Source organism: Acaromyces ingoldii (assembly GCF_003144295.1).
Source record: "Acaromyces ingoldii strain MCA 4198 unplaced genomic scaffold FA10scaffold_7, whole genome shotgun sequence".
Lineage (NCBI taxonomy): Eukaryota > Fungi > Basidiomycota > Exobasidiomycetes > Exobasidiales > Cryptobasidiaceae > Acaromyces > Acaromyces ingoldii.
Genome location: NW_020290253.1, coordinates 537,794 through 558,665, shown reverse-complemented (window position 1 = coordinate 558,665; position 20,872 = coordinate 537,794). Strand labels below are relative to the sequence as shown.

Genomic DNA, 20,872 nt, shown 5'->3' with positions numbered 1-20,872 from the left:
ACGACGAGACTCGCGTACGGCTGGACCGTCACGGCGTAGAACGCATTGCTGCAGCAGTGACATATCTGGGACCATGAAAGCGAGCACCTCCAAGAAAGATGGAGCATCGCCAAGAAAGAGCCCCATAAAACGACAGAAGAGCATCGTAAGCCGTCGTAAAAAGTCAAGCGCCCGTAGCTCTTCGCCCTCGTCTACCTCCTCGACAAATGACAAATCAGCTCAGCTGAACCCCTCCGGGAACACTCAAATGGACCCATCGAGCCTGATCACCAACCATCACGTTCGAGAGGTTGAAGCTCGGCATGCGAGGGCCAAGCAGCGCTCGGCATCCGAAGAGGCTGCCCACGCGGTCATCGCAGACTCACCTTTTGCTTTCCAGAGTGCGTTGTCTACTCAGCTGACTTTCTGATGAATGAAGAGGAGCTGACCGTGGGCTTTGCAGTACCTGACTCTCACACGGACCGTTCCGAATCAGCGTCATCGCCGGGCTGGCACGAGAGTGATCGAATGACGGCGACAAGCTCTTATCGAGGAAGCAGCGCGGGCGCAAGCGATGGTCTCGACTCGCGGCCAGCCACAGTGTCCGATTCACAGACGGAAGGCAGCGGTGGAGCAAGGGCACGTACCAAGGGCAATTCGCATGCCCGCAAAAGAGCTCCCGGCCATATCCCTCGGCCACGCAATGCTTTCATCCTCTTCCGATCTCACGCGCTTGCAAACGGCCTCGTCTCGCTCCAGAGTGTGTCCGATCATCAGCAGGTCAGCCGTGTCGTCGGCCAGATTTGGGGTAGCTTGCCAGCCGAAGACAAGAAGCAGTGGCAGGCAGAGGCGCTCAAAGAGAGGGAGGAGCACAAGCGCCTCTACCCAGACTATCAGTACAAGCCCGAACGGGATCGGACCAAGACGCCGAAAACGAAAAAGAAGCTACAAGACGAGGAGGTAAAGGCAAAGGAGACCGCCGATTTCATTCTCCGAGCACATGGTCGTGATGGAGTCAAGACGGAGGACGATGTCACTGCGTGGTCGTTGACTTCGCCTGGCAGTGCCGACTCGCGGCGCGTGCTTCGAAGGGCAAAGGCAAAGGCAAGGAGCAAGAGGGAAGACACCACATCGCCATCACCGTCCATCTATGCTCCCTCGGCCTCTCCGTCCTTGTCGGTCGTTGATCAGCACCACCCGGACCTGATGACAAGCGGCAGCGACCACTTTGCTAAATTGCCCTCGTCTTGGCTTAGTGGGCGTCGTCGATCGTCCTCGGTTCCTCTGGGAGAAAGCACTTCCAATTCAGCACAGCATGAGGCCAACTTCTTTGAGCACCACCACGAAGAAGACCTAAAGCCGCTGTCCAGCAGCGAGGTCTTTGGAGAATGGCACCAACGAAGTGCACAGAACTCTTTGTCGGGCGAGGCGTGTTCTTTGCCCTCGCACCCTCTTCCGGCTTCGGCTATGCCTCTCTCACCGAAAGGCAAGGCTGCCGTCCTTGGCACGTCTTTCGACTGGCACAGTCAGAATGCCTCGTCGTCTTTTAGCACCCGCCGCTCTTCCAATGCACGCCCTCGACCGCTTGCCTTTCACCAGGCTCACTCGCAGTACACGAATGCTTCCTTTCCTACTTCTTTCGCATCGCCTACGAATCCTTTGGGAAGCGCGACGCAGTCCTTCGTCAGGTCGCCGTATTCGCTCGCCACACCTCGCCGGTCTGTGTTTCAGCAGGTCCCCACGCCCACTGCCCCGGCGCCAGGACCAGGATCTGGCGTGAGCTCGCATCGTCACTACTCGCAAGAGCCTTTCGTTGGTGGGCATTACGAGGCCCCCCTGAGCCGTCCTCGCTCGGCTCAGGATGTCACACCACGAGCAACATCGTTCCAGGCGGCAGCAGTAGCGGGCCTTCATTGGTCTACGGCAGCCACGACCGATGCGATGCTCGTCTCGCCCCTTCGAAGCTCATTTGGCGATTTTCGACGACCATCGGCCTCGATGCACCACACCCACTACCTTCCTCACAGTCCCGCTCCAGGTCCTGCCGTATCTTCGGGTGCGCCTGGCGTCGGCCTCGCAGGCGGTGTGCACAACTGGGGCTGGCAGAGCTGGGCGCGCGTCAACCATACCGCTGACGTGGCCTTGCCCGTCATGAAGCCGCGCAAGTCTTCGCTGGCGAGCTTGCACCAGATCCTGGAGCAGTCTGCTGCTCAGCAGCAGCAAAGTCAGCCACAGCAGGATACGTCGGCATCGACGGCGCTCTGGAGCCCAACGATGCCCGTCGCCCGTCCGAGGATGACTTCAATCGAAGATCTGTTCCCGGAAGCGGTTGCAGAGCTTGCTGCTGATACTGCAACCTCGAGATCGGAGCCTGTGGTACCGCCAAAGACCCAAGGTGGAAGAGGAGACGAGGCGCATCTCTCGCTACACCACTCGTCTCCTTTGACCCTCTCCAGGACAACAGTACGGCCGAGTCTCAAGGATGGCGAGATCGTCACTGCCGAACAAAGATCAAGGACAGACGCAGCTCAAGTCCAGGACCCATTCCATTTCGGATCTGATTTCTTGGATGAAGGCTCGTTCAGCACACCCATGCTCGGCCCTCTCGCATCTGTTCTTGCTTCGCAGAGGAGAAAGTCCAGTGTGACGACGGTTTCTGCACAAGATGCATATCCGCAAGAGAACCCACAGCACGATGCAGCAGGGTTCCCGTCCGAGCCAGATTCTTGTGCGTCGGGGTTCGCAACGACACTCGAGCCTGCCTTCTTCATGCACGCGGAGCCAGTCTCGCAAGAAGACGATGGACAATTAAACGAAGGCAGAATTCAGATGCCTGTTGCCAGACAGTACGATGAAGAAAGGCAGCAGCAGCAGCCTCTTGACCAAGACGAGGAAATGAAAGAGGCTCATAGCACCTTCCGTTTCGCCGACTAACTAATAAGTATCCCCCCAGCATAATATCGAGACAATTGCCGCTCTCACCATCCTCTCCTCCAACCTATTCCTCGTTAGCAATCCGCTTAGTAGAAGTAATCCTCTTATCGTATAGTACCTACCTATTTGCCAGACTCTTCCTTAATGTCTTCTGCTAATCTGCTAATCTGCTCTTTGCTCTTTGCTCTTTGCTCTTTGCTCTTTGCTCTTTGCTCTCACTTAATTTCACTACTTAATTGCTAATCAAGCCCTCCTCATCACTATGGCTGCCCTTTTCTTGATCTCAGACGCGCAGTACAGTACAGTACAAGATTAAGTTGAGGACAGAAGGGGACATTAGGCCAGTTGCTCCCAGCCAGGCAGCGTTGGCGGCCAATCGCACGTAATTTGCCCGCCAAGAAGCTCCCTCTCCGGCACTGGCCTGTAGACCCAGATCTCGCCCGACGTAAAAGATTTTGGTCCCAAGTCAAGTGTGGTCTTTTTGGGGAGCATGCTCGCGGCCTGATCCACCGTCGTGATAGTCCCCAGCTCCCAGGGGGCCAATTCCGGCTGGTAGTCCTCAGCGTCCTCTTCGGCCTGCTCTTCTTGCCCAGTAGAAGAAGGTGCTGGGGGGAGACCTTGAACCAGCACGCGCTCGCTGCAACCAGAACACGGCACGGCAATCTCCTCTGCGCCCATTGCGACTTCAGCTTGTGTCAAGATGAAGTGCGAGCCGCAGCGGCATGGATAAGAGAAAGAGTATTCATCCCCATCTTGGTCCCCTTCGAGGGCATCGAAGGCTTCTAGGTCGAGCGTTGCCGAGATCCTCTGCTTGTTGGCCGAAGCAAGATAGGAAGCAGCGCGACCGTGCCGGAGTGACTCATCGTATTCGCGTCTCGACGTCGCGTTGCTCAAGGTTGCATTGGCCTGGTTAAGCAGCCGAATCCGAGCGTCGTGACCTGAGGCTTTGTCCGGATGGTAGGACCTCGCTCCATGGAGGTACGCTGCGCGAATATCGGCCTGCGTGGCGGTCCTCGACACGCCCAGAACTTTGTAGAGATCATCTTCATCGCCCGGTGCTAGCGATGGCTGGTTCGATGCCTTCTGGCGCGTGCCCAAGCGCTCTGGCACAGGAGCGTTAGACACAACGACGCCCGTGTGATCAGGTTGTGAGGGAGGGTTGCCCATGCGCATCGTGGCGCCTGGCTGACCAGAAATACCGAGCTTGGCGGCCCGATACTCGATGATGTCGCCCCGTCGAATGCCGCCCCAGTGATTGCGTATCCGATCGCCACCACGCCATCTTCCGATCTGACCGTGGACCTCGTCGGCTCGGCAGGCAAAGATAAGGTGCCCGTGCGTACGACCGATCGTTTGCACTGTGTTTGAGAGAGAGAGATTCAGCTATCGAGTTTCGGCAACGAATAAGTGTGATCCCAGCTCACTCAAGCGGTTCTGAGGCGTCAGTCTAGCTTCCCGATTGGTGTACTTGATGGCTTCGTCAGCCAACGTCCAGCATTCTCCATTGCCCACGTGTTGCTTCCTGGCCGCTGCGTCCTCGGCAAAGTTGGCTATCCAGTCTCCGTATGTTTCGGCAGCACCCTTGAGCCTCTCCTCGTCTTGCCAGGCAGGCGGAGGCGGTCGATAAGCCACCTCGCATCTGAACGTGTTGGCTGCATCAGAGGCATCCCAAGTAATGTGACACCAAAGCACGGAGAGGTCGTCAAAGAAGCAGCTGAAGTTAAAAGTGTGAGCGGTTCCCAAGCTCATCGTCTGACCCTGCCAGGACATGTCCGATCGATTCTGCAGCGGCGTCGGCAACTTGTTGGTCCCGCCCAAGAACCAGGGCGATGGACCATCCCACTCAGGGAAGGATTGCGGGTAACAGAAAAAGGTGGCCTGCTCGAGTGCTTTGCAGACTTCGTCGTGAGAGCGTCTGGACGAGCCGAGGAGAGGGTAGGTGCCTGCCCTCGGTGCTGCTGGGAGAGGTGGTGGTTGCGGTGCAGGAACGTGGGATGGAGACGCTGGCACCATGCTGACCGTGGGCTTCGGCTTAGGTTTTGGCGGGCCAATGTTCACTTTGGGACTGATGGCGGTGGGGGAAGTCAACCTGCCCCCCTGGCTGGCAGGTTCGCCGCCCGACGAGGAAATGTGGAGCTTCGATTCGAAGAACTGGGCGAGAGAGAGAGTGTGTGTGTGTGTGTTTGGGTTGTATGAGTGAGCGAGCGAGTGAGTGAATACCAGCAAGAACACGGAGCTCTCCGTCAAGGAGCTTACCTCATCAAGAAGCTCGAAGAAGGCTTCCTTGTCCGCTTGCGTAAACTTGGAAAACTCGATGTAGCCTGGACCCTCGCTCTGTGTCGCTGATCTTGGAGGGGGTGCTGGGGGGCGGGTGATTTGGCCATATGAAGGCGGAGGGTTGCTGGTGCCGTTCTCGTTATCCATGCGTCTTGGAAGTGTTGGCGGTGGTCCTCTCACTGCTGGTACTGTCGCTGGGGTAGCCATGCTATGACTGCTAGTGCCGCTCCGCTGTGGCGGTGGTGGGGGAGGTCCCTTGGATGGGCCTGCGAACCTGGACGCTGCAGCAGGCGCTTGTATCCGTCTCGGCACGATGTTGTGCGGATCCTCGCCTTCATCAGCACCATCGTCTTGCTGCTTCGACTTGGAGGTTTTCTCCCAACGGTCATCGATGCCCCTCGCGAGCTTTAAACGATCACCCACAGAGGCCTTTGGGCCTGCATTGGTCGATGTCTGGTATTTTTTCTTTTGTGCTGCGCCCCACTCGTCGAGCTTGCTCATCGAATCCTTCATGGGATGATACGGCATCTTTGGCAATCGTCTTTGCGCCTTTTCGTCCCTCTACCTTTGGGCGTCGAGGTCGATTGACAAGGTCCAGGGAGGGGTGGGCGTTGCTCGAGGCGGTGATGTCGAACCGCCCCGCTCAGAGCCCACGTGCTGCGACAAACCTGTGGAGGGAGCAATTAGGCGTCGCCCGCCAAAGCCACAGCTTTTGGCTCTAGGCTGTCAAGACGATTCAGCAGTACGCGCAGGCACGGCAGAGGCGCAATTTGAAAAGCGAGAGTGGCGAGAGTGGCAAGAGTGGCGAGAGCGAGAGGGTGAGAGGGTGGCAAAGCTGAGCGTTCCAATCACTCTTTTGCACCCTCGCTCTTCTGTGCACTGTCGCTCTCTCAGTCCTACGCTCAATGTCGTCCTAGCTCTTGAGTATGCAGGCTGTACCCACGACATCATTATGGAGCATGGAGCGGGGTCGTCAAATGCGGACAGAAGTGCGAGAGAAGTACAAGCACCTTCTTGACGATGTTGGTAGTGGACAGGAGCAGGAACTGCATACAAAGGCCAGAGATCATCCTCGCTGGAAGGAGCTGCTGGATCCACACCAGAGTCAACTGACGAGGCCGGATTCAGTATCCGTCTCATGGTCCGATGCAGCAAAAGAAGACGAGAATAGCAGACTCTTTGGACCTGCCTATGTGAGTAGAGAGGGCTCATGACGGCTATGCCTTTCGTAGGAACCCGATGAGCTGAATGCTAGCCTGTAAAAGATTGCAGCAGAATCCAGAGTTCGCAACGACTACTCGCAGCATTTTGTCGATACGAAAGCTGGCCAACTACCTGGAAATGCTGTCCGAAACCCTTGGAAAGCAAGCCGGTTCGACGAATACCCCAAGCTCAAGCGTCTGATCAATGCCAAGGCAGATCTCCTGTCCAGCATCTCACACCCTCCAGCATACGTGCAAGCTGACTTGCTTCCCTCGACCAAACCATCGCCCATTCAGCCTTCGGCGCCTCGAGGACCTGATGCACCCTTTCACCTGTCAAGTCTTCTTCCAATCAAGTACGATGCCGTCATCATCGACCCTCCCCTGGAGTCATACGAGTGGGAGGGCGTCGCCAGGAGTGGATCGTCTGCCAACGAAGTGTGGAGCTGGGACCAGATCGCAGCGCTGCCAATACCCCAGATTATGGCAAAGGAAAGCTTCATATTCCTCTGGGTCGGCAGCGGCGCTTCAGATGGCCTGGAAAGGGGCAGAGAGGTATTGTCTCGATGGGGCTACCGCCGAAGCGAAGATATCGTTTGGGTCCAAACGAATCACGAAGCCGTGAAAGGACAGACCAACCTCTCTCGGAGCCCCACTGCATCGGTATTTAGGTCATCCAAGCAGCATTGTCTGATGGGGATCCGTGGAACCGTGCGGCGCAGAGACGATACGCGCTTTGTCCACTGCAACATCGATACAGATGTCATCGTCTGGGAGGGAGACGCTGACGAAAGCTTTGACGCTCGGGCCAAGCCGCCAGAGCTGATGGATCTCGTCGAGAACTTTTGCCTTGGTACGAGAAGGCTCGAGCTCTTTGGCAGAAACCGTAACCTACGAAGGGGCTGGTTGACTGTGGGAAAAGACGTAGGCCCCGATCGCCCAGGGTGGGAAAGGGCGAGCAAGGGAGAGAATGCTTGCTCGGCCACGAGCACAATGACGACGAGATGGAGTGGCACGCCTCGAACTGTGGGGTCTTCGCCAAGAGGAGTGGGTCTCTCGTCGCCAAAGGGAGAAAGTTCCACCTCGCAAAGGTCAACTGCCTCACCAAGGTCCGGCGATGCATCGCCACGGGCAGGCGGCACACGGTCAAGGCTCAGCAATGCTTCGTCGAGGGCGAGAGAAGAGCTGCCAGCTGTTAGCCGCGCTTCGGACGAAGCCCCACATGCCTACGAGAAGCAGTGGTACGATTCCTTTTTTGGTGTCGACAGGGTCGGAGCCACACTGATTGAGCGGCGCAACCTCGTCCCGTTTTCCGAGGAGATTGATCGACTTCGACCTAAGAGCCCTCACTACAAGCGGGGAGAGCCGACATCCACCCCTCCCACCTCGTCTGGGCCTCTGCCTCCTAGCGGTGGGGGACAGGGCGCGCCCTCTGCCTCGTTATATTCGAATACAGGCACGGGGGCCGCTCACGGTTTGGGACTTGTCGGGGGTGGGGGAGCGCTCGGCCTCGAATCGCCTAGCACGCCGTCGCAAATACTTCGCAGTCCTCTGGTATCCTCTCGTTCGCACCAGCAGCATCAAGTCCTCCGACCGGGCGGAGCAGGCTTTTCGGGCCTTGGAGCGGGCGGCCCAACTATTGTGAGCGTTCCAAGTGGAAGCGAGAACCTGAGCGGACCACAAGCGAGCGTCCTGCTGGCTCAAGCTCAGGCCCAAGCTCAGGAGGCGGCTGCAGCTTCCAATTCCGCCGGAGGCCAAGGCTCCAGTGCCACGGCGAGGCGCGGTGGAGGAGCTGCGACAACTTCGACGTCTGGCTTTGTGAGGCCACCGCACCGAAAGCATTAAGATGGGTTTTAGATGCTATTCTCTCTCGCTTTATCCTCGTCTCAGAGGCGCATCGTTGCACTTCTCCTGTATTTGTAATAGCAGCCGCTCTGCACTTCTGACACATAGAACACACAACCCTCCTCCCGCCCCTCTTCTTCTGCGTCGCACTGTATTTACTACTCTTAGCAGCACGCACGTCGCTGCATACGTTTCTCTGGCACCGATCCTCATACGCCCTTGCTCCGACACCACAAATATCAAAGGAATGCTATCCATCATTGCGTTGCGATACTATGCATTTAGACAAAATAAAGTAAGTCGAAGCTCCTGTAACGATATACTAGTGTCCCTAAGAGTATTATTTCGCGGAGCGTCTATGATAGCTTCTGCTGGTCTTCGGAGCTTGACCGCCTGGAAGGGGGAGGAGACGGGATCGACGTCCGAGGATCTTGGCCAGAGAGGAGTTGCTGACTAGGATGATGGTGCTGGTGGTGCGGATGTTGTTGTGGTTGCTGCTGCTGCTCTTGCTGATAGTGTGGCTGCTGTGGAGAGAATGCTGGCTTGCTGTCGGGCCCAACGGAGAAGCGTCGACCGACGCCCGCAAAGCTACGTATGCCTTGTGCACCCGACGTGGTGGCTCCCGCACTCAAGGGCGATCTGCCTGGGTAGTGAATCGTGCTGTATGGTTCTGCCACGGTATGCTGGTGATGGTGGTGAAAGCGAGGAGATACTGCCGCTTCTGCGACATTGAGGTCTCGTAGGCCTTCTTCATTGGATGTCGGAAGGCGCAGATCGCTGAGCCGCTCCTCTCTTCGCAATTTCTCCTCGCCTTTGTGAATGCTCTTGGTTGCCTTGCTGTCGTTGTACAAGTAAAGCCCAACAAAGGTAAGGACGATTCCGACCCACTGGAGCAAACTGACCGACTGTCCGAACCAGACGATGGCAAAGCAGATGACAAAGACTCGCTTGAAGAGAGAGGCAATGCTGTATGTGACGGGCGAGACGAGGGCCAGGACGCTGAACGCGAGAAAGTTTTGCGCAAAGTGCACAACACCGTTGGCGACGAGGAGGTAAGTGATGTACGCGCTCGACGATGAGGGCAGAATGGACTCCTGTTGCTGATCTAGCATCGACGAGGCAGCACCAGAAGTACCCAGAAGAAGGCTTGCACCGTCGTAGTAGAGGGCCATGGGCAGCATGATCTGGAAAGAGAATTGAAGATTAGCGCGGCTAGATTGTCTGGTGACGATGAGCACTCACGACAACAGAGCATGCGCTCGAGTAGTAGAGAATGTTGATCTTGTCCAGCTTCCCGTCTGGACCAAAGCCGTGGCCATGCCCGTCGCCGTGTGAGCCTGCCAGCTTGCCGCCGGCCTTGTGCTGACCTTCTCCTCGTCCAATAAGCTTTTTACTGTAGATGCTCTGGGCGACAAAGACGAGCGTGCTGCCTAGAGCGGTGGCGAGTCCCATCAGATCGTTTGCGGAAAACGACAGGGTAGTGCATGCCATCATGACTCCAAGAGTCAGGGGGAAGAGCGAGACGTAAGTGAGCATCGAGTAGGTGACACCAAACATCAGGCGGAAAGACAGCACTGTAAAGAGAGGTGTGAGGGCCTGTGGCGGGTTGTCAGCGAATGAGAATGACTCGAATAGAAAGAACAGCTTACCTTGATTGTGTGTACAGTGCTGACAGGAACCCGGCTCAGAGCTATGCTAGAAAGGGCATGGCCGACGACGTTGAAGACACTGAGCTTCGCCATGTCGAGGATGCGATCACGGCCAGGATTCTTGACGATCCTCGTGATAGGCTTCCTCACGCCGGGGACCCATCGCATTATATTAGGCGACGAGATTGCACTGCTGAAGATGTGTACGAAGAAAAATTGAGCCAGGGTCAACGTGACGGGGTATGGGAACAATGGCGGCGGGCGAGGTTGGACATGTTTGTTGGATGAGAGGAGAGCTTTCGAGGTGTTTGACGACAGGGCGCTGGAGAAGTACCAAAGTAGGCAGCTCAGAATGAAAGCACCCGTTCTGGGCGATGGGACGCTTATTCGAAGGGCGGGTAGCGATGCCTTCAAAGAAGACCACGTTTCGCTTGGGCCATGTCCATGTTGTTTGTCCACATTGAAGCGAACTGACCGTTTCGCATCCGTCACGAGCGATGAAAGCGACGGCCTGCTGCCTCGCCCCTTGGCCGGGAACGTCGATTGGGGCAGCACAGAAGCCATGGCGGTTCCTGTCTACAAGGGCTTGCCGAAGAGAAGAGGTTGACGATCCGCCGTCGGTGAGTGAATTGATCTCTAACCTTGGTCGTAGCAAATCCGTTGACACCGCCGATTGAATCTCGAGAATGTTTGTACGGTACAGACCAATGAACAACGCACGTGGCCATCGACGCTAAAGTTTTCGGCTCGTCTAACAGACCTCATTTTGAGACGCGCTGACCATGGCGACCGGTAATAGCAGCAACAGCAGCTCTGTGCTGCTCAAGACGTCGATGGGATCTGTCGTCCTTGAGCTCTATTGGGATCATGCTCCCAAGACGTGTAAGAATTTTAGCCAGCTGGCGCAACGTGGTTACTACAACGGTGTCATCTTCCACCGAATGTAAGCTGGTGATCGATCTCTCCTTTTCGCACAAGCGACCTTAGGAAGTCGACTGACTCTCTGTCTCCTTGTGTTTTCTCCAAAAAAAAAGCATCTCCGACTTCATGATCCAAGGAGGCGACCCTACTGGCACCGGACGAGGAGGGACAAGCATCTACGGCGACAAAGTGAGTCTGCGCCTTGCCCTGTCAATCGAGTAGGCTGATCGGTTCATGTACGGCTTCAGTTCGAAGACGAGGTAAGCCCTGAGCTCCGCTTTACTGGGGCGGGTATCCTCGCCATGGCAAATAGCGGACCGAACACCAATGGAAGCCAATTTGTGCGCAAGAACGTAGTTGCCGGAATTCTTTCGGCTGCACACTGACCTTTATGCGGCCTCATAAACACAGTTTATTACCTTGGCTCCCACGCCATTCCTCGATCGGAAACACACGATCTTTGGTCGCGTACAGGAAGGTATGAAGGTTGTCCAGCGCATGGGACTGGTGGGCACCGACTCGAATGATCGGTGAGTAAAGCAGGTAAAGCAGGTGCTCCAACCCTGCAGGTGATAGTCGGGGAGGAAGAGAAGTCGAAGCTGATCCTGCCGGCGCCTTGGTTCTGCAAACCGGCACGGATGAATTAGACCGCGAGACGAGGTCAAGATCCTGGAAGCACATGTCATAGATGCGTGACCGTATTCCCAGGCTACGGAACACTACATAAATCCGGAGAAACAGAACACTCCGAACCCCACCCGCATCGATGTGGCCCGACATGTCAATGGCCAATCTATCAAGCGTAATTTCTCCTCGCAATCGCATATTCACGACGTTTCATCTGTATTTGTTTTTCCCCTAAATTGCCCAAGGCGCGACAGAGAAAGACGTCTCAACACTCACCAGCCAATCAAGAGCCCATAAAAAGCGATCGGAAGTTCGCCACGCGTTCTTACTCCCCGTGTTGGCGAAGAAAAGAGGAAGAAAAAAAAAAGGGGCAAACTGACAGGGGAGATGGTGCGAGGTAGGGTGGGGAGAGTCAATTGAGGTGGGGCCGGTTGAGATTTAGAAGCGAGATAGTGCAGTCTTCAGTTTCTGATCACTTTGGGTTTCGGTTTCAGTATTATTGGGGTCAAGGGGATATGTACTGGGATTCGTTTGTATCTAAGTAGTACAGCTAGAGTATAGCCGAAAAACTGGCGCATGAAAAGCGTGGTTCCTGAGTCGATCGCTTGCTAACAATGCCATCCACATGATCTCCCACTCGGAGTAACCTCGAAGGTCGATCACAAGCTTGTGCCAGGGCAAAGCATGTCGGTGAATCGAGCCAGCGTCTGCGCGTCCCGGAGCGCGCGGCCTTCGGCTACATTCAGAAGTACCGTTAATTGGGGAAGAAAGAGAGGTCGGAAGTTGCGGCCAGAGAAAGGCTGGCGAACTAAGGCCGTCGAAACAGACGTCCCACGCTAGCGAAAGATAGGGTCTGTCGGAATGCAATACGCCGCTGCGAAGCAGCAGTCCAGGCATAGCGAACCGCAGCCTTCGTGGCTTCTTCCTTTATGTACAGTTGAAGATAGATGTAAATTGAGGTAGTCAATCAGATGGCAAAAATAACAGATGATGCAGGTTCACCCTCATTTTCCCCCGCTAAGGCGACCTCGACGGTCCCGGCCGATAATAAAGCCCTCGGTCGTGGTCGGGACCCCTCACTCGCTTCGTCGATGTAGTCAGTTTACTTTGCTTGATTAACGCTGCTTGCCGCTAAACCGGGAGACAGTGAGGGTTTCAGTGCCTGCCGTCATGCACCAAGTGACCTTGTTGCTGATTGTGTACAGTGTTGGTCGCAGTCCTTGATAGACGGCAACTTGCATGAGATATTGCGCTGGGTCATCAGCCGACCGCATCTTCAGGAGATCCGGTGGGGGTGGGATGCTGGAGCAGAGAATCTCGAATCTTCCGAGGTGGGTTATACTGCATTTTGCTTACGAGCGACTTTCATTGGCGTGAGTGTTTTTTGCTGCACACAATGGGATGAATCTTCACAACCTCGGCCTCTGTGAGTTTGTCCCCGAGGGAGGCCAGTCTCGCTGCGTCAAGCTGGCTTGCAAGTGACGTGCAAATGTAAACACATTCTTCCAGATAGTTGTCTCAGAAGTTGCAGAGAAGAAATCTCCTTCGTCGGGTCAGGTAAGCAAGGCCTGTTGCAGCTACTTGCACCGGGGTGTACCTTGCCTTCGCCGGATCTTGAGCTTTCCGCGACGGGAGTGGGTACTTCCACACAAACAATAGACGGGCCTAGCAGTGTCCCGTTCTAAGTTGTGAGCAGACATTGGAGAAGTATTGAGGAAGGCCCCCTCGGCTTCTCTGCAGTAGCTAGCGTAGAGATCGCCCGTTTGCGTTTCATCTCCCCACGCTCAAGCCCTTCCCGTCGCCCAGTCTTTCGTCTTCGCTACTCTCTCCACCAGCACCATCAACACTCACTTGGGACAAGGACACAAAGCATTTCGGAGAAAGAAGTAAAAAGAAAAGAAGAAGTGAGAAGAGAAAAAGGAAGCCGGAACGGGCCGCCGTGTACTGATCATTCTTTCTGCCGCGGAACAGGCTTTAGAAAGAGCGGTACAGCGTTTCTCTTGTGTACTCCCAGCTTCGCACGAGCGGTCGAACATTGGTGATCCCATCACTCGCCTGATAGTCTCCTGTGGAAAGGACTCTCCGCTCAACCTGTCTCGCTTCTGTACACCGTCGCATACTTGCGAGGTGATCGCCAACGTGTCGCCTTATCGCTCTCTCTGCCGATCCTTAGTCCACTTCGACCACTATGGAGGACAGAGCTTCAAAACCTCGGCTACCACCTCCATCACTGCTGCTTTCACAACACCATACCCCTTGGGTAAGAGACAGTACTCAGGGTCAGTAGCAATTGCGCAGGAGGAGAGAGATCGTATCATGGGAATTTAGGCTAAGTTTATCATCGTGACAGGTAATCTGAATGGCGAGAGTCGTCAGCCTCAGAGCCCGGGCATGCATGCATACATGCATGGTCCCCCAGCTGGCCGGCAAGAGCCGCCAGAACATATGTATGCTTCGTCGCCATCCTCTCACGATGAGACGTCGCCGACGGTCCCGCGCCGTGTCTTGCACCAAGCTAACAGTGTGTCTAGTGGTAGCAGGAAACCCCTGCAGATGTCGATGCCAACAAATGTTGAAGCTATAGCTTCAAGGCATTGGCGGCAGGGTCATAACCAGAGAAGCCCGTTCTGGTCCCAGCGCGGCGACGAGGGCGAAGATCGGACATATGCTGCCCGGCCCCACCTAGAGCAACGGCAGCAACATCGACGACCTTCTTCTCCACCATCTCCCATGCACTATGAACCTCACCCTGTCTCATCATCCCAGTCTCGGTCTGGCTACTCTCCACAAGACCCGAGCATTCGCAAGCGACGTCTCACCGACGAGGTACGCCCTACATTCGAGTCAAGAAGGGCAGCCGAGGAGGAGCAAGTGCAGCGCAATCAATACCTCGGCTTCCAACACCCTAGCTCTAGCATGGGACCTCCAATGCCTAGATCTACCTCGTCTTCGTACGCTGCTTCATCGACAGGCAGCATCGTCTCGCCCACATACCCCCCTCATCATCCTCCCTTTCCTTCTCATCACCATGCTGCTCTCCCTCATCATTATTCCTCGCACGCTCCTGGTCACCACCCTGCCATCAGCTCTGCAAGTCGATCGCCGCCTCTCCTGGCCGGGTTCGACCGTCCTTTGCACCAGCACGCCGTCTACGATCAACATTCGGTGCCGTCGGCTCTTCACGAAGCCGATTTCCGCGATACCGAAGCGGGCATCATTGGGCCAGGTCGTGGACTAGTGTTTGTAAGTGGAACAGGGGCCTCAGCTCCCACTATGATGGCGGATCAAGGGTCGACAGACAAGCACAAGAAGCGACTGAGGATCTCTCGCGCATGCCAACATTGCAAGATGAGAAAGACTCGATGTGACGCAGTCGGCGCTTTGCCCGGCGATCTTGATGGGGGCCACAAGCGCACGTCCGAGAGTGGCTCGCCTGTATCGGGATCTGCTTCGACAACGGCTGGAGAAGCTGGACAGGCGACAGGATTGCACTCGCCTTCTCTCTCATCTTCCAATGCCCCGGCAGCAGATGGAACGAAGGCACAGGAAGAACCAAAAACAGACACGATGATAGTCGTTCAGCCGTGCACCAATTGCGTCCGCTCCGGCATCATCTGCTGCTATTCCAAGCGGCAGCTGAAGAGGGGCCCAAGCAAAGGCTATATTAAAGATCTTGAAAGGCGGTTGGACTCGTTGGAGAACCACCTCTCGGCAACTGCTACAACGGCCGCCCCTGCGACCAGCCATACTGGAGGTCCCGATAGCAGCGAGTCGAATCAACAAGGGCAGAAACAAGCTCAACAGCACGAGAAACCGGAGGAGAGACTCATCAGGCTGGAGAATGCCCTGTCAGCGACGTCAAAGAAGCTGCAAGCGTCAGCATCGCCAGAGGTCGATCACGGCACTTCATCGAGGAATGACGGAGACGAGGAGCGAGAGCTTACGGAAGCGTACGAGATCGACGAAGAAGAGGAGGACGACTTCAGCAATGAGACGTCACTGGAGGCGATGCCTTCAGGTCGGGTCGTGACAAAAGACGTCAGAGACGACTTCGCTAGAACCGACGTCGGCGCCTGCGTGCCTATCGTAATATCGGGTTCCGGCGAGACTGCAGACCGTGCGCTGCTCCACGACGCCGTTGTGCTCGTTCTGAGCGGGTCGTCCCCGTCACCCGAACATGCTCGATCGCAAGCTGCGAAGCTCGAGAGAATTATTGGTCAGGCGATCACTGGTTCAGCTCGAGCCACTCCTTCTGAACCAATGCAGAGCGCGGTCGCCCTACGAATGGGTTGCGAGATGAACAATACTCAGCGTGCAAATGAGGCCGACGCCCTCATGCTCTGCTACCTTGCGGGGCTCTGCCAAGGCCGTGCAGATGGTGCAATCCTTGCGGCTGCCGCTTCGAAGCTCGTTGTTCGGGACAATAGTGATCTCCGCCGTCGAACCATTGCAGCTATCTTAGATTGTTGGCATACCACCGCCTTCAATGCTCCGCAGCAAGTCTCGATGCCCAGTGCCAACCATTCGATCGAGAGCCTTGTCGCCACAATAGGTCTCAACGAGACGTCGTCGATGCCAGGCGCTGCAGCCGAATTGCTTAGATGCGCATTCGTGATCAGCCAGCTTCGCGATATGCTACAATCAAAGCAAAGGTCATGGGAAGACATTTCCTCTGGCGATGTCGAAGTCATGTTCTCAAATTTGGGGCCAGCCCACGTCGAAGATCAGCCGAACAACGTCAGCAAGAGCACGGTTCTGAGGCCTCTGCTGAGAGATGCTATCCGCCTTTATCATCGGCTACATCGCCAGCACTCGCTTTTTGCCGCTGGCGGTGCAGATGGCGACGGAAACGCATCCTTGGCTGCCTCTGTCGCTGGTCTTCTATATCTCGTTGAGGGCGTTTGCAGCATCGGTTCAGAGGATCCAAGTATGGCCGACTCGATGCAGACGCTGCTGCGCTGCTTCGCTGGACCCCACGTCCTTGCAATCGCTTCCGTCGCCTTGGCCTTCATCTCCAACTACCTGGCTTACTCCGTCGCCCAGGCAGTTTACCCGTCGGTGAGCGAAAGCGTGAGATCGCGCAACCTCTCGACATTAAAACACCCTCAGCGACGGACCCACGACCTGCTTCAACATCTTGCCTCCATCACCCTCTCTGCGGGCAGAGAAGATACTGGCCCCTTTAATTTTCTCTACTTGCGACTGACTGCCTTCATTCGCTCGACTATCGACAACATCGTAGAGTTGGGCGATTTGACGAGCGTACGTACAGCCGAGGATCTCCCGAAGAGCAGCCCAGCAAGAAGAGGCTCATTCGAACAGATGGAGTCCGAGGCTCTTGACTTTGCCAGGTCCATCGAGGAGTTGGGGCCGTTAGGACTGGTGCTGTGCGCCACTTCAGAACAAGAGGCTTGGGGGCTGTTGCGAAACCGCAGCCCTCGCTGAAGCAAGCAGACTTCCTCCTTTTTCAACTCTTTTCTCCTCTCCCCAAACTTAATCGCCCACTTTACATGTCTTTCTCCTCTTTCTCTCGGTCTCCTCTACATGTACACTCCAACGTCGGATTCGGTCTCTTTCATTCACTTTGTAACTATCATTCATTTGAAGCCCATGTTGGTGTCCCCCTCCCATGGTGACACGCTCGGGCCTCATTGCATGCCTGTTCGTCCCAGCCACGTGTACAAATTCCTTATCTCGCTCGGGCTTCGCGCCAAACGCTTATATTGTTATTTGTGGCACATCCTCGTCGAAGCCAGTGATAAGGGGACAATAGGCGCCGGTGACAGCTCCTGCGCCCGAGGCGAGGTGAGCTTGCGCAGAAAAAAGCCGGGACGCTACAAGAGTACAGCTACTGTCGTTCACTCGATTTGGTCTAGACCAACAAATAATAGAGGTGAGTATGGTAAAAATGGCAACAAAGGCAAGAAGATGGGGTGCAGTAGGAAGATTCAAAACAAATGTCCGGGTCGCAACGATATTGGCTCGGAACGGAAACTAGATGTGGTACAGCAACAGCAGGCTTAGTAGCAGCTAGTAGTTCTGTGCATTGCTTCGGCTTCGGTCTTTGGTTCCTGCTCTTAGTCTGAGGAGCATGGAAGAGGAAGAAACGGCAACTCAGCCGAGAGGTCCGAACTTTTTTTTTTCTGCTGGCTTCAGTGTCCTCTCACGCAGGTTGCTGTCCTACAAGTCCTCTCTAGACTCGATTCTAGACTACTCTCCAAACAAGGTCCCTATCCGGCAGCACTACAGTCTTCTCACAAAGACGCCTGTTTGCCGCTGCCTCGCCTCGCCTCGCCTCGTTGCCGTACGAGCTTATCTCTCAGAGCATCGGGCTCGGGGCGAAGGAAAGGCTCGGTCGGATCGTCCCCTTTGTTCCTCGACGGTCTGAAGGTTCTAGGTGCTCGGCCTTGACGTCCGTCCAATGAGGTCTTTTCTTTCAAGGAGGCAAGCTGTGCTCATCGTCGCTTTCTCCTTCTCCTGCACCCTTTTCCACTTTGCTCGGCCGGCCCGTAACGCTGCTTAACCGTATTCAATGATGTCTGACGCCCCCACGGATCGTCATGACCGCACGATCAAACCGCTCGGTACTGCACGCCGACCTGCTCGATCACGAACACCGACGCCTTCCAATCCTCACCCGGGACATGCACGTCCGCCCCTGCCCACTTTTGGGCACACTTCGACACCCTCGTCCTCTTCGTCTTCACTCTCGTTTGCCAATCCCACCTCGAACATGGGTCCATTTGCAATCCGGTCGTCGGCCGTCCCCTCGCCATCTTCATCTTCGAACTCCTCGTCCTTGCGACGGAACACGGAACGGCGGCCATGGTTCCCATATCCTCCTCTGACCCAGTCTCAGTCCCAACCTCAAGTCTTGTCATCGCCGTCGCCGTTGGTGCCCGCCGGTGACTTGCCCCAGGCCCGAAGAACATCTACTGTCTCAAATTCTTCGTCGTCTTCGTCCAACTCCTCGCTGTCCTCCTCCTTCGACTCGAACGCTTCGTCTTCTTGGGGAGACGGCCCGCCGCGCTGGCCTCAACACGTGCAGCAGCTTCAGCGAGAGCAGCGGGATCGGCGAGCATTTAGTGCCGAGCCCGAAGACTGGAGCACGTCGGTGTCGAGAGGCAGACTCCCAAGACCCAAGATGACTTCGATTCTGGACGATGTAGGCCGTGCAAAGGCTGCTCGGGCCGCTGCGACTTCAACAATAACTTCAACGGCAGGACCTTCGAATTCAAGGGGAAGAGAGCCTCAGACGATGGGCGAAATCGGATCGAGCAGCGATGAACAACAGCTGCATCGGCCGCAAGGCGCAACAGGTGGAGCTGCGAGCGACGAAGAAAAGGAACGAGCGCACTTCCAGAGTGTGCTGAGGGCCTTTGATGCTTATCTTTCGCATTCGGTGGGTATCACTTCTTCTCACCCCCGCTGTGGTGCTCTGTGAAGATCAGAAGATCAACTAACCGTCCGTTTCTCAGCTTGCCATCAACAACACGCGGCGAAGATCATTTTATGCGCTTCCGCGGTCACACCGGCTGCTACTCTCATCCTTGGGGCCCCCCTTGCCTGGGCCGGTCCTACCAGAGAGAAATGCTGGGGCCGACGAGGAAGCGGCCATAGACGGAGAGGTCGGAGCCACTCGGCTGAACGAAAAGGGTGAGGCTGCCAAAAGAGGAAGGACGAGCACCCGAGGTTCGTCCCTCTCGTCCTCGCCGTCTGTTGCGGATACGTCGAAGGAGACCCTCCCCAACGGTCCGCTGAGTCTAGGTGGAAGAGGATTCAAGGCGAGATTGGACGAGGTTGACGATCGGATCCGGCGAAATGCAGACGTTCTCGCGCAGATCGTCGATGACTCCAGAGGCTTCCTGACCGGCGGTGAGGTGGAAGTGGAAGAAGGAGAAGGAAGCAGTGCCCTTGGGGAGGGCTCGGGCGGCACGTTAAGCGAGAAATCAAACCAAGACCAGATAACGGGCCAGAGCGACGGAGAGGCGGAGTCTGCCGATCCACCAACAAGGTCAGACGATTCAGTTTCTCATACGAACGCAAGGATGAAGTCGAGCTCGAGGACGCGCAGGGCTAGGCTGGCAGGCTCCGGCTCCGGCTCCGGCTCCGGCTCCGGCTCGGGATCAGGATCAGGATCAGGTTCGGGATCAGGGTCAGGTTCGGGAGGATCGGGCTCTGGCTCTACGATAAAAGCGCGGAAGAGGACGCGATCGACGCCGAGGGTACCGGATCACGACCTCGACAAAGTGCGGAGCACCATCAAGCAGTTTGTGCGCGATTGGAGCGAGGAAGGTGCCGGAGAGCGAGAGGCTGCGTATGGGGCCATCCTGGATGCACTCGACACACGCTTTGCGAAGGTGCCCTCGGCCCAACGCAACCAAATTCGCGTGCTAGTGCCCGGCGCTGGTCTGGGCAGGCTCGCCTTTGAGATTGCCTGGATGGGTTTCAGCTGCCAGGGCAATGAATTCAGGTGTGTAGGAAGAAAGAAACCTTTTCCGCGATACATCGTTTCAATCGACTGACAGGAAGACGACAGCTTCTACATGCTTCTCGCTTCACATTTCATCCTCAACAAGACGACACGACCTCGCGAACACATGATCTACCCTTTCATCCACTCGTCGTCCAACTGGCGGGGCGCAGTGGACATGCTGAGACCCGTCGCGATCCCCGATATCAATCCCTCAGATCTGCCTTCGCACGTTGATTTTTCAATGGTTGCCGGTGAATTCATCGAAGTGTACAGCAAGCCAGAGGAACGCGAGGTCTGGGACGCCGTGGCCACATGCTTTTTCATCGACACGGCCAGGAATCTCGCGCGGTACCTGGAGGTCATCAACCATGTCCTACCCATTGGCGGTACATGGATCAATGTAGGCCCTCTGCTCTGGCACTACGAGGGCGCAACAAGCGGCGGCGAGCTCAGCATCGAACTGACGCTCGACGAAGTATACGATCTTATCGCCCTGATGGGCTTCGAAGTGGAGCGGCGTCAAACGCTCGGCCCGCAACCTTACACGGCAAACCACGGCTCGATGCTCTCGTACCTCTATGCGCCCGAGTTCTTCGTCGTGAAAAAGGTGAAGGCGATTGCACCAGCACCCAACGTTTAATATAGAGCACCATCACCATTGTACTGTATTATTCCATCTTTCACGTTTTTCAAAGCGATGATGAATTGGTCCTCCCTTTCAGCGACTTGATTCAATGGACTCTGACGCTGCTGTGATGCGCTCTAGGAGCTTTTCGCGCTCGAAGCGATGTCGGCCAATCTCCTTGCCGTCCATGTGCAAGACAGGAATGTCGTACTGGTACATTCGACGCCACTTGCCGACGTCGGCCGCCGAATCGTCGCGGATATTGTACGTGTCCAGTTCAAAGGGCACCTGCACAGGGAGAAGTCGTGAGCGCGTAAACAACAGAAAAAAAAGGGGG

The 20,872-nt window shown here is 56.0% G+C and overlaps 9 protein-coding genes across 9 annotated transcripts in view; 5 read left to right on the top strand and 4 right to left on the bottom strand.

Annotated features, from left to right (window-relative positions):
• The first annotated feature begins 1,049 nt into the window (after positions 1 to 1,049).
• Positions 1,050 to 1,537, top strand: FA10DRAFT_269441 (hypothetical protein). Its single transcript, XM_025522759.1, has one exon. The coding sequence runs from the start codon at positions 1,368 to 1,370 to the stop codon at positions 1,527 to 1,529; it is 162 nt and encodes a 53-aa protein (XP_025374685.1). The 5' UTR covers positions 1,050 to 1,367; the 3' UTR covers positions 1,530 to 1,537.
• A 1,544-nt stretch (positions 1,538 to 3,081) lies between these two features.
• Positions 3,082 to 5,048, bottom strand: FA10DRAFT_186487 (DnaJ-domain-containing protein). Its single transcript, XM_025518347.1, has 3 exons — positions 4,715 to 5,048; positions 4,344 to 4,442; positions 3,082 to 4,271 (listed from the first exon to the last, which is right to left on the bottom strand). Exons 1-3 carry the CDS (start codon positions 4,749 to 4,751, stop codon positions 3,250 to 3,252), a joined length of 1,158 nt encoding a protein of 385 aa, XP_025374684.1. The 5' UTR covers positions 4,752 to 5,048; the 3' UTR covers positions 3,082 to 3,249.
• FA10DRAFT_186486 (hypothetical protein) lies at positions 5,049 to 6,014 on the bottom strand (the record flags this gene model as incomplete). Its single annotated transcript, XM_025518346.1, has 2 exons — positions 5,170 to 6,014; positions 5,049 to 5,064 (listed from the first exon to the last, which is right to left on the bottom strand). Coding segments are annotated over exons 1-2 (565 nt in total), but the record flags the coding sequence as incomplete, so codon positions are not given.
• A 438-nt stretch (positions 6,015 to 6,452) lies between these two features.
• FA10DRAFT_255972 (MT-A70-domain-containing protein) lies at positions 6,453 to 8,501 on the top strand. Its single transcript, XM_025519788.1, has 3 exons — positions 6,453 to 7,336; positions 7,592 to 7,803; positions 7,894 to 8,501. The coding sequence occupies exons 1-3, from the start codon at positions 6,876 to 6,878 to the stop codon at positions 8,235 to 8,237; spliced, it is 1,017 nt and encodes a 338-aa protein (XP_025374682.1). The 5' UTR covers positions 6,453 to 6,875; the 3' UTR covers positions 8,238 to 8,501.
• FA10DRAFT_269438 (TPT-domain-containing protein) lies at positions 8,500 to 10,543 on the bottom strand. The gene is made up of 3 exons (XM_025522758.1): positions 9,887 to 10,543; positions 9,480 to 9,833; positions 8,500 to 9,421 (listed from the first exon to the last, which is right to left on the bottom strand). The coding sequence occupies exons 1-3, from the start codon at positions 10,448 to 10,450 to the stop codon at positions 8,594 to 8,596; spliced, it is 1,746 nt and encodes a 581-aa protein (XP_025374681.1). The 5' UTR covers positions 10,451 to 10,543; the 3' UTR covers positions 8,500 to 8,593.
• A 117-nt stretch (positions 10,544 to 10,660) lies between these two features.
• FA10DRAFT_269436 (hypothetical protein) lies at positions 10,661 to 11,814 on the top strand. Its single transcript, XM_025522757.1, has 5 exons — positions 10,661 to 10,829; positions 10,921 to 10,996; positions 11,056 to 11,148; positions 11,219 to 11,337; positions 11,455 to 11,814. The coding sequence occupies exons 1-5, from the start codon at positions 10,669 to 10,671 to the stop codon at positions 11,501 to 11,503; spliced, it is 498 nt and encodes a 165-aa protein (XP_025374680.1). The 5' UTR covers positions 10,661 to 10,668; the 3' UTR covers positions 11,504 to 11,814.
• A 1,979-nt stretch (positions 11,815 to 13,793) lies between these two features.
• On the top strand, positions 13,794 to 16,879 carry FA10DRAFT_281659 (hypothetical protein; the record flags this gene model as incomplete). The annotated part of the gene is made up of 5 exons (XM_025523708.1): positions 13,794 to 13,881; positions 14,019 to 14,260; positions 14,371 to 14,385; positions 14,521 to 14,677; positions 14,808 to 16,879. 5 exons carry the CDS (start codon positions 13,794 to 13,796, stop codon positions 16,877 to 16,879), a joined length of 2,574 nt encoding a protein of 857 aa, XP_025374679.1.
• An 833-nt stretch (positions 16,880 to 17,712) lies between these two features.
• Positions 17,713 to 20,589, top strand: FA10DRAFT_186256 (N2227-domain-containing protein). The gene is made up of 3 exons (XM_025518344.1): positions 17,713 to 18,836; positions 18,913 to 19,907; positions 19,974 to 20,589. Exons 1-3 carry the CDS (start codon positions 17,967 to 17,969, stop codon positions 20,548 to 20,550), a joined length of 2,442 nt encoding a protein of 813 aa, XP_025374678.1. The 5' UTR covers positions 17,713 to 17,966; the 3' UTR covers positions 20,551 to 20,589.
• FA10DRAFT_269434 (hypothetical protein) overlaps positions 20,548 to 20,872 on the bottom strand; it is a 610-nt gene continuing 285 nt past the window's right edge. Inside the window, exon 2 of the mRNA XM_025522756.1 lies at positions 20,548 to 20,823. Coding sequence (XP_025374677.1) covers positions 20,629 to 20,823 — 195 coding nt within the window. The 3' untranslated portion in view covers positions 20,548 to 20,628. The remainder of the gene's footprint in view (positions 20,824 to 20,872) is intronic.

What these genes read in the sequence shown, in the direction of transcription:
- FA10DRAFT_269441 (XM_025522759.1), top strand. Translation starts at nt 1,368, where the DNA reads ATGGCACCAACGAAGTGCACAGAACTCTTTGTCGGGCGAGGCGTGTTC.
- FA10DRAFT_269438 (XM_025522758.1), bottom strand. Translation starts at nt 10,450, where the DNA reads ATGGCTTCTGTGCTGCCCCAATCGACGTTCCCGGCCAAGGGGCGAGGC. An exon ending in GCACTGTACACACAATCAAG is followed by an intron (nt 9,834 to 9,886) that starts GTAAGCTGTTCT and finishes AACCCGCCACAG; the next exon opens with GCCCTCACACCTCTCTTTAC. An exon ending in CGAGCGCATGCTCTGTTGTC is followed by an intron (nt 9,422 to 9,479) that starts GTGAGTGCTCAT and finishes TTCTCTTTCCAG; the next exon opens with ATCATGCTGCCCATGGCCCT.
- FA10DRAFT_255972 (XM_025519788.1), top strand. Translation starts at nt 6,876, where the DNA reads ATGGCAAAGGAAAGCTTCATATTCCTCTGGGTCGGCAGCGGCGCTTCA. An exon ending in GTAGGCCCCGATCGCCCAGG is followed by an intron (nt 7,337 to 7,591) that starts GTGGGAAAGGGC and finishes GCCAGCTGTTAG; the next exon opens with CCGCGCTTCGGACGAAGCCC. An exon ending in TGGGCCTCTGCCTCCTAGCG is followed by an intron (nt 7,804 to 7,893) that starts GTGGGGGACAGG and finishes GGGGTGGGGGAG; the next exon opens with CGCTCGGCCTCGAATCGCCT.
- FA10DRAFT_186256 (XM_025518344.1), top strand. Translation starts at nt 17,967, where the DNA reads ATGATGTCTGACGCCCCCACGGATCGTCATGACCGCACGATCAAACCG. An exon ending in ATGCTTATCTTTCGCATTCG is followed by an intron (nt 18,837 to 18,912) that starts GTGGGTATCACT and finishes TCCGTTTCTCAG; the next exon opens with CTTGCCATCAACAACACGCG. An exon ending in TGCCAGGGCAATGAATTCAG is followed by an intron (nt 19,908 to 19,973) that starts GTGTGTAGGAAG and finishes GGAAGACGACAG; the next exon opens with CTTCTACATGCTTCTCGCTT.
- FA10DRAFT_186487 (XM_025518347.1), bottom strand. Translation starts at nt 4,751, where the DNA reads ATGGTCCATCGCCCTGGTTCTTGGGCGGGACCAACAA. An exon ending in TTCTTGGGCGGGACCAACAA is followed by an intron (nt 4,443 to 4,714) that starts GTTGCCGACGCC and finishes CCGAGGACGCAG; the next exon opens with CGGCCAGGAAGCAACACGTG. An exon ending in TAGACTGACGCCTCAGAACC is followed by an intron (nt 4,272 to 4,343) that starts GCTTGAGTGAGC and finishes TCTCAAACACAG; the next exon opens with TGCAAACGATCGGTCGTACG.
- FA10DRAFT_269436 (XM_025522757.1), top strand. Translation starts at nt 10,669, where the DNA reads ATGGCGACCGGTAATAGCAGCAACAGCAGCTCTGTGCTGCTCAAGACG. An exon ending in CAAGCATCTACGGCGACAAA is followed by an intron (nt 10,997 to 11,055) that starts GTGAGTCTGCGC and finishes GTACGGCTTCAG; the next exon opens with TTCGAAGACGAGGTAAGCCC. An exon ending in GGCACCGACTCGAATGATCG is followed by an intron (nt 11,338 to 11,454) that starts GTGAGTAAAGCA and finishes CGGATGAATTAG; the next exon opens with ACCGCGAGACGAGGTCAAGA.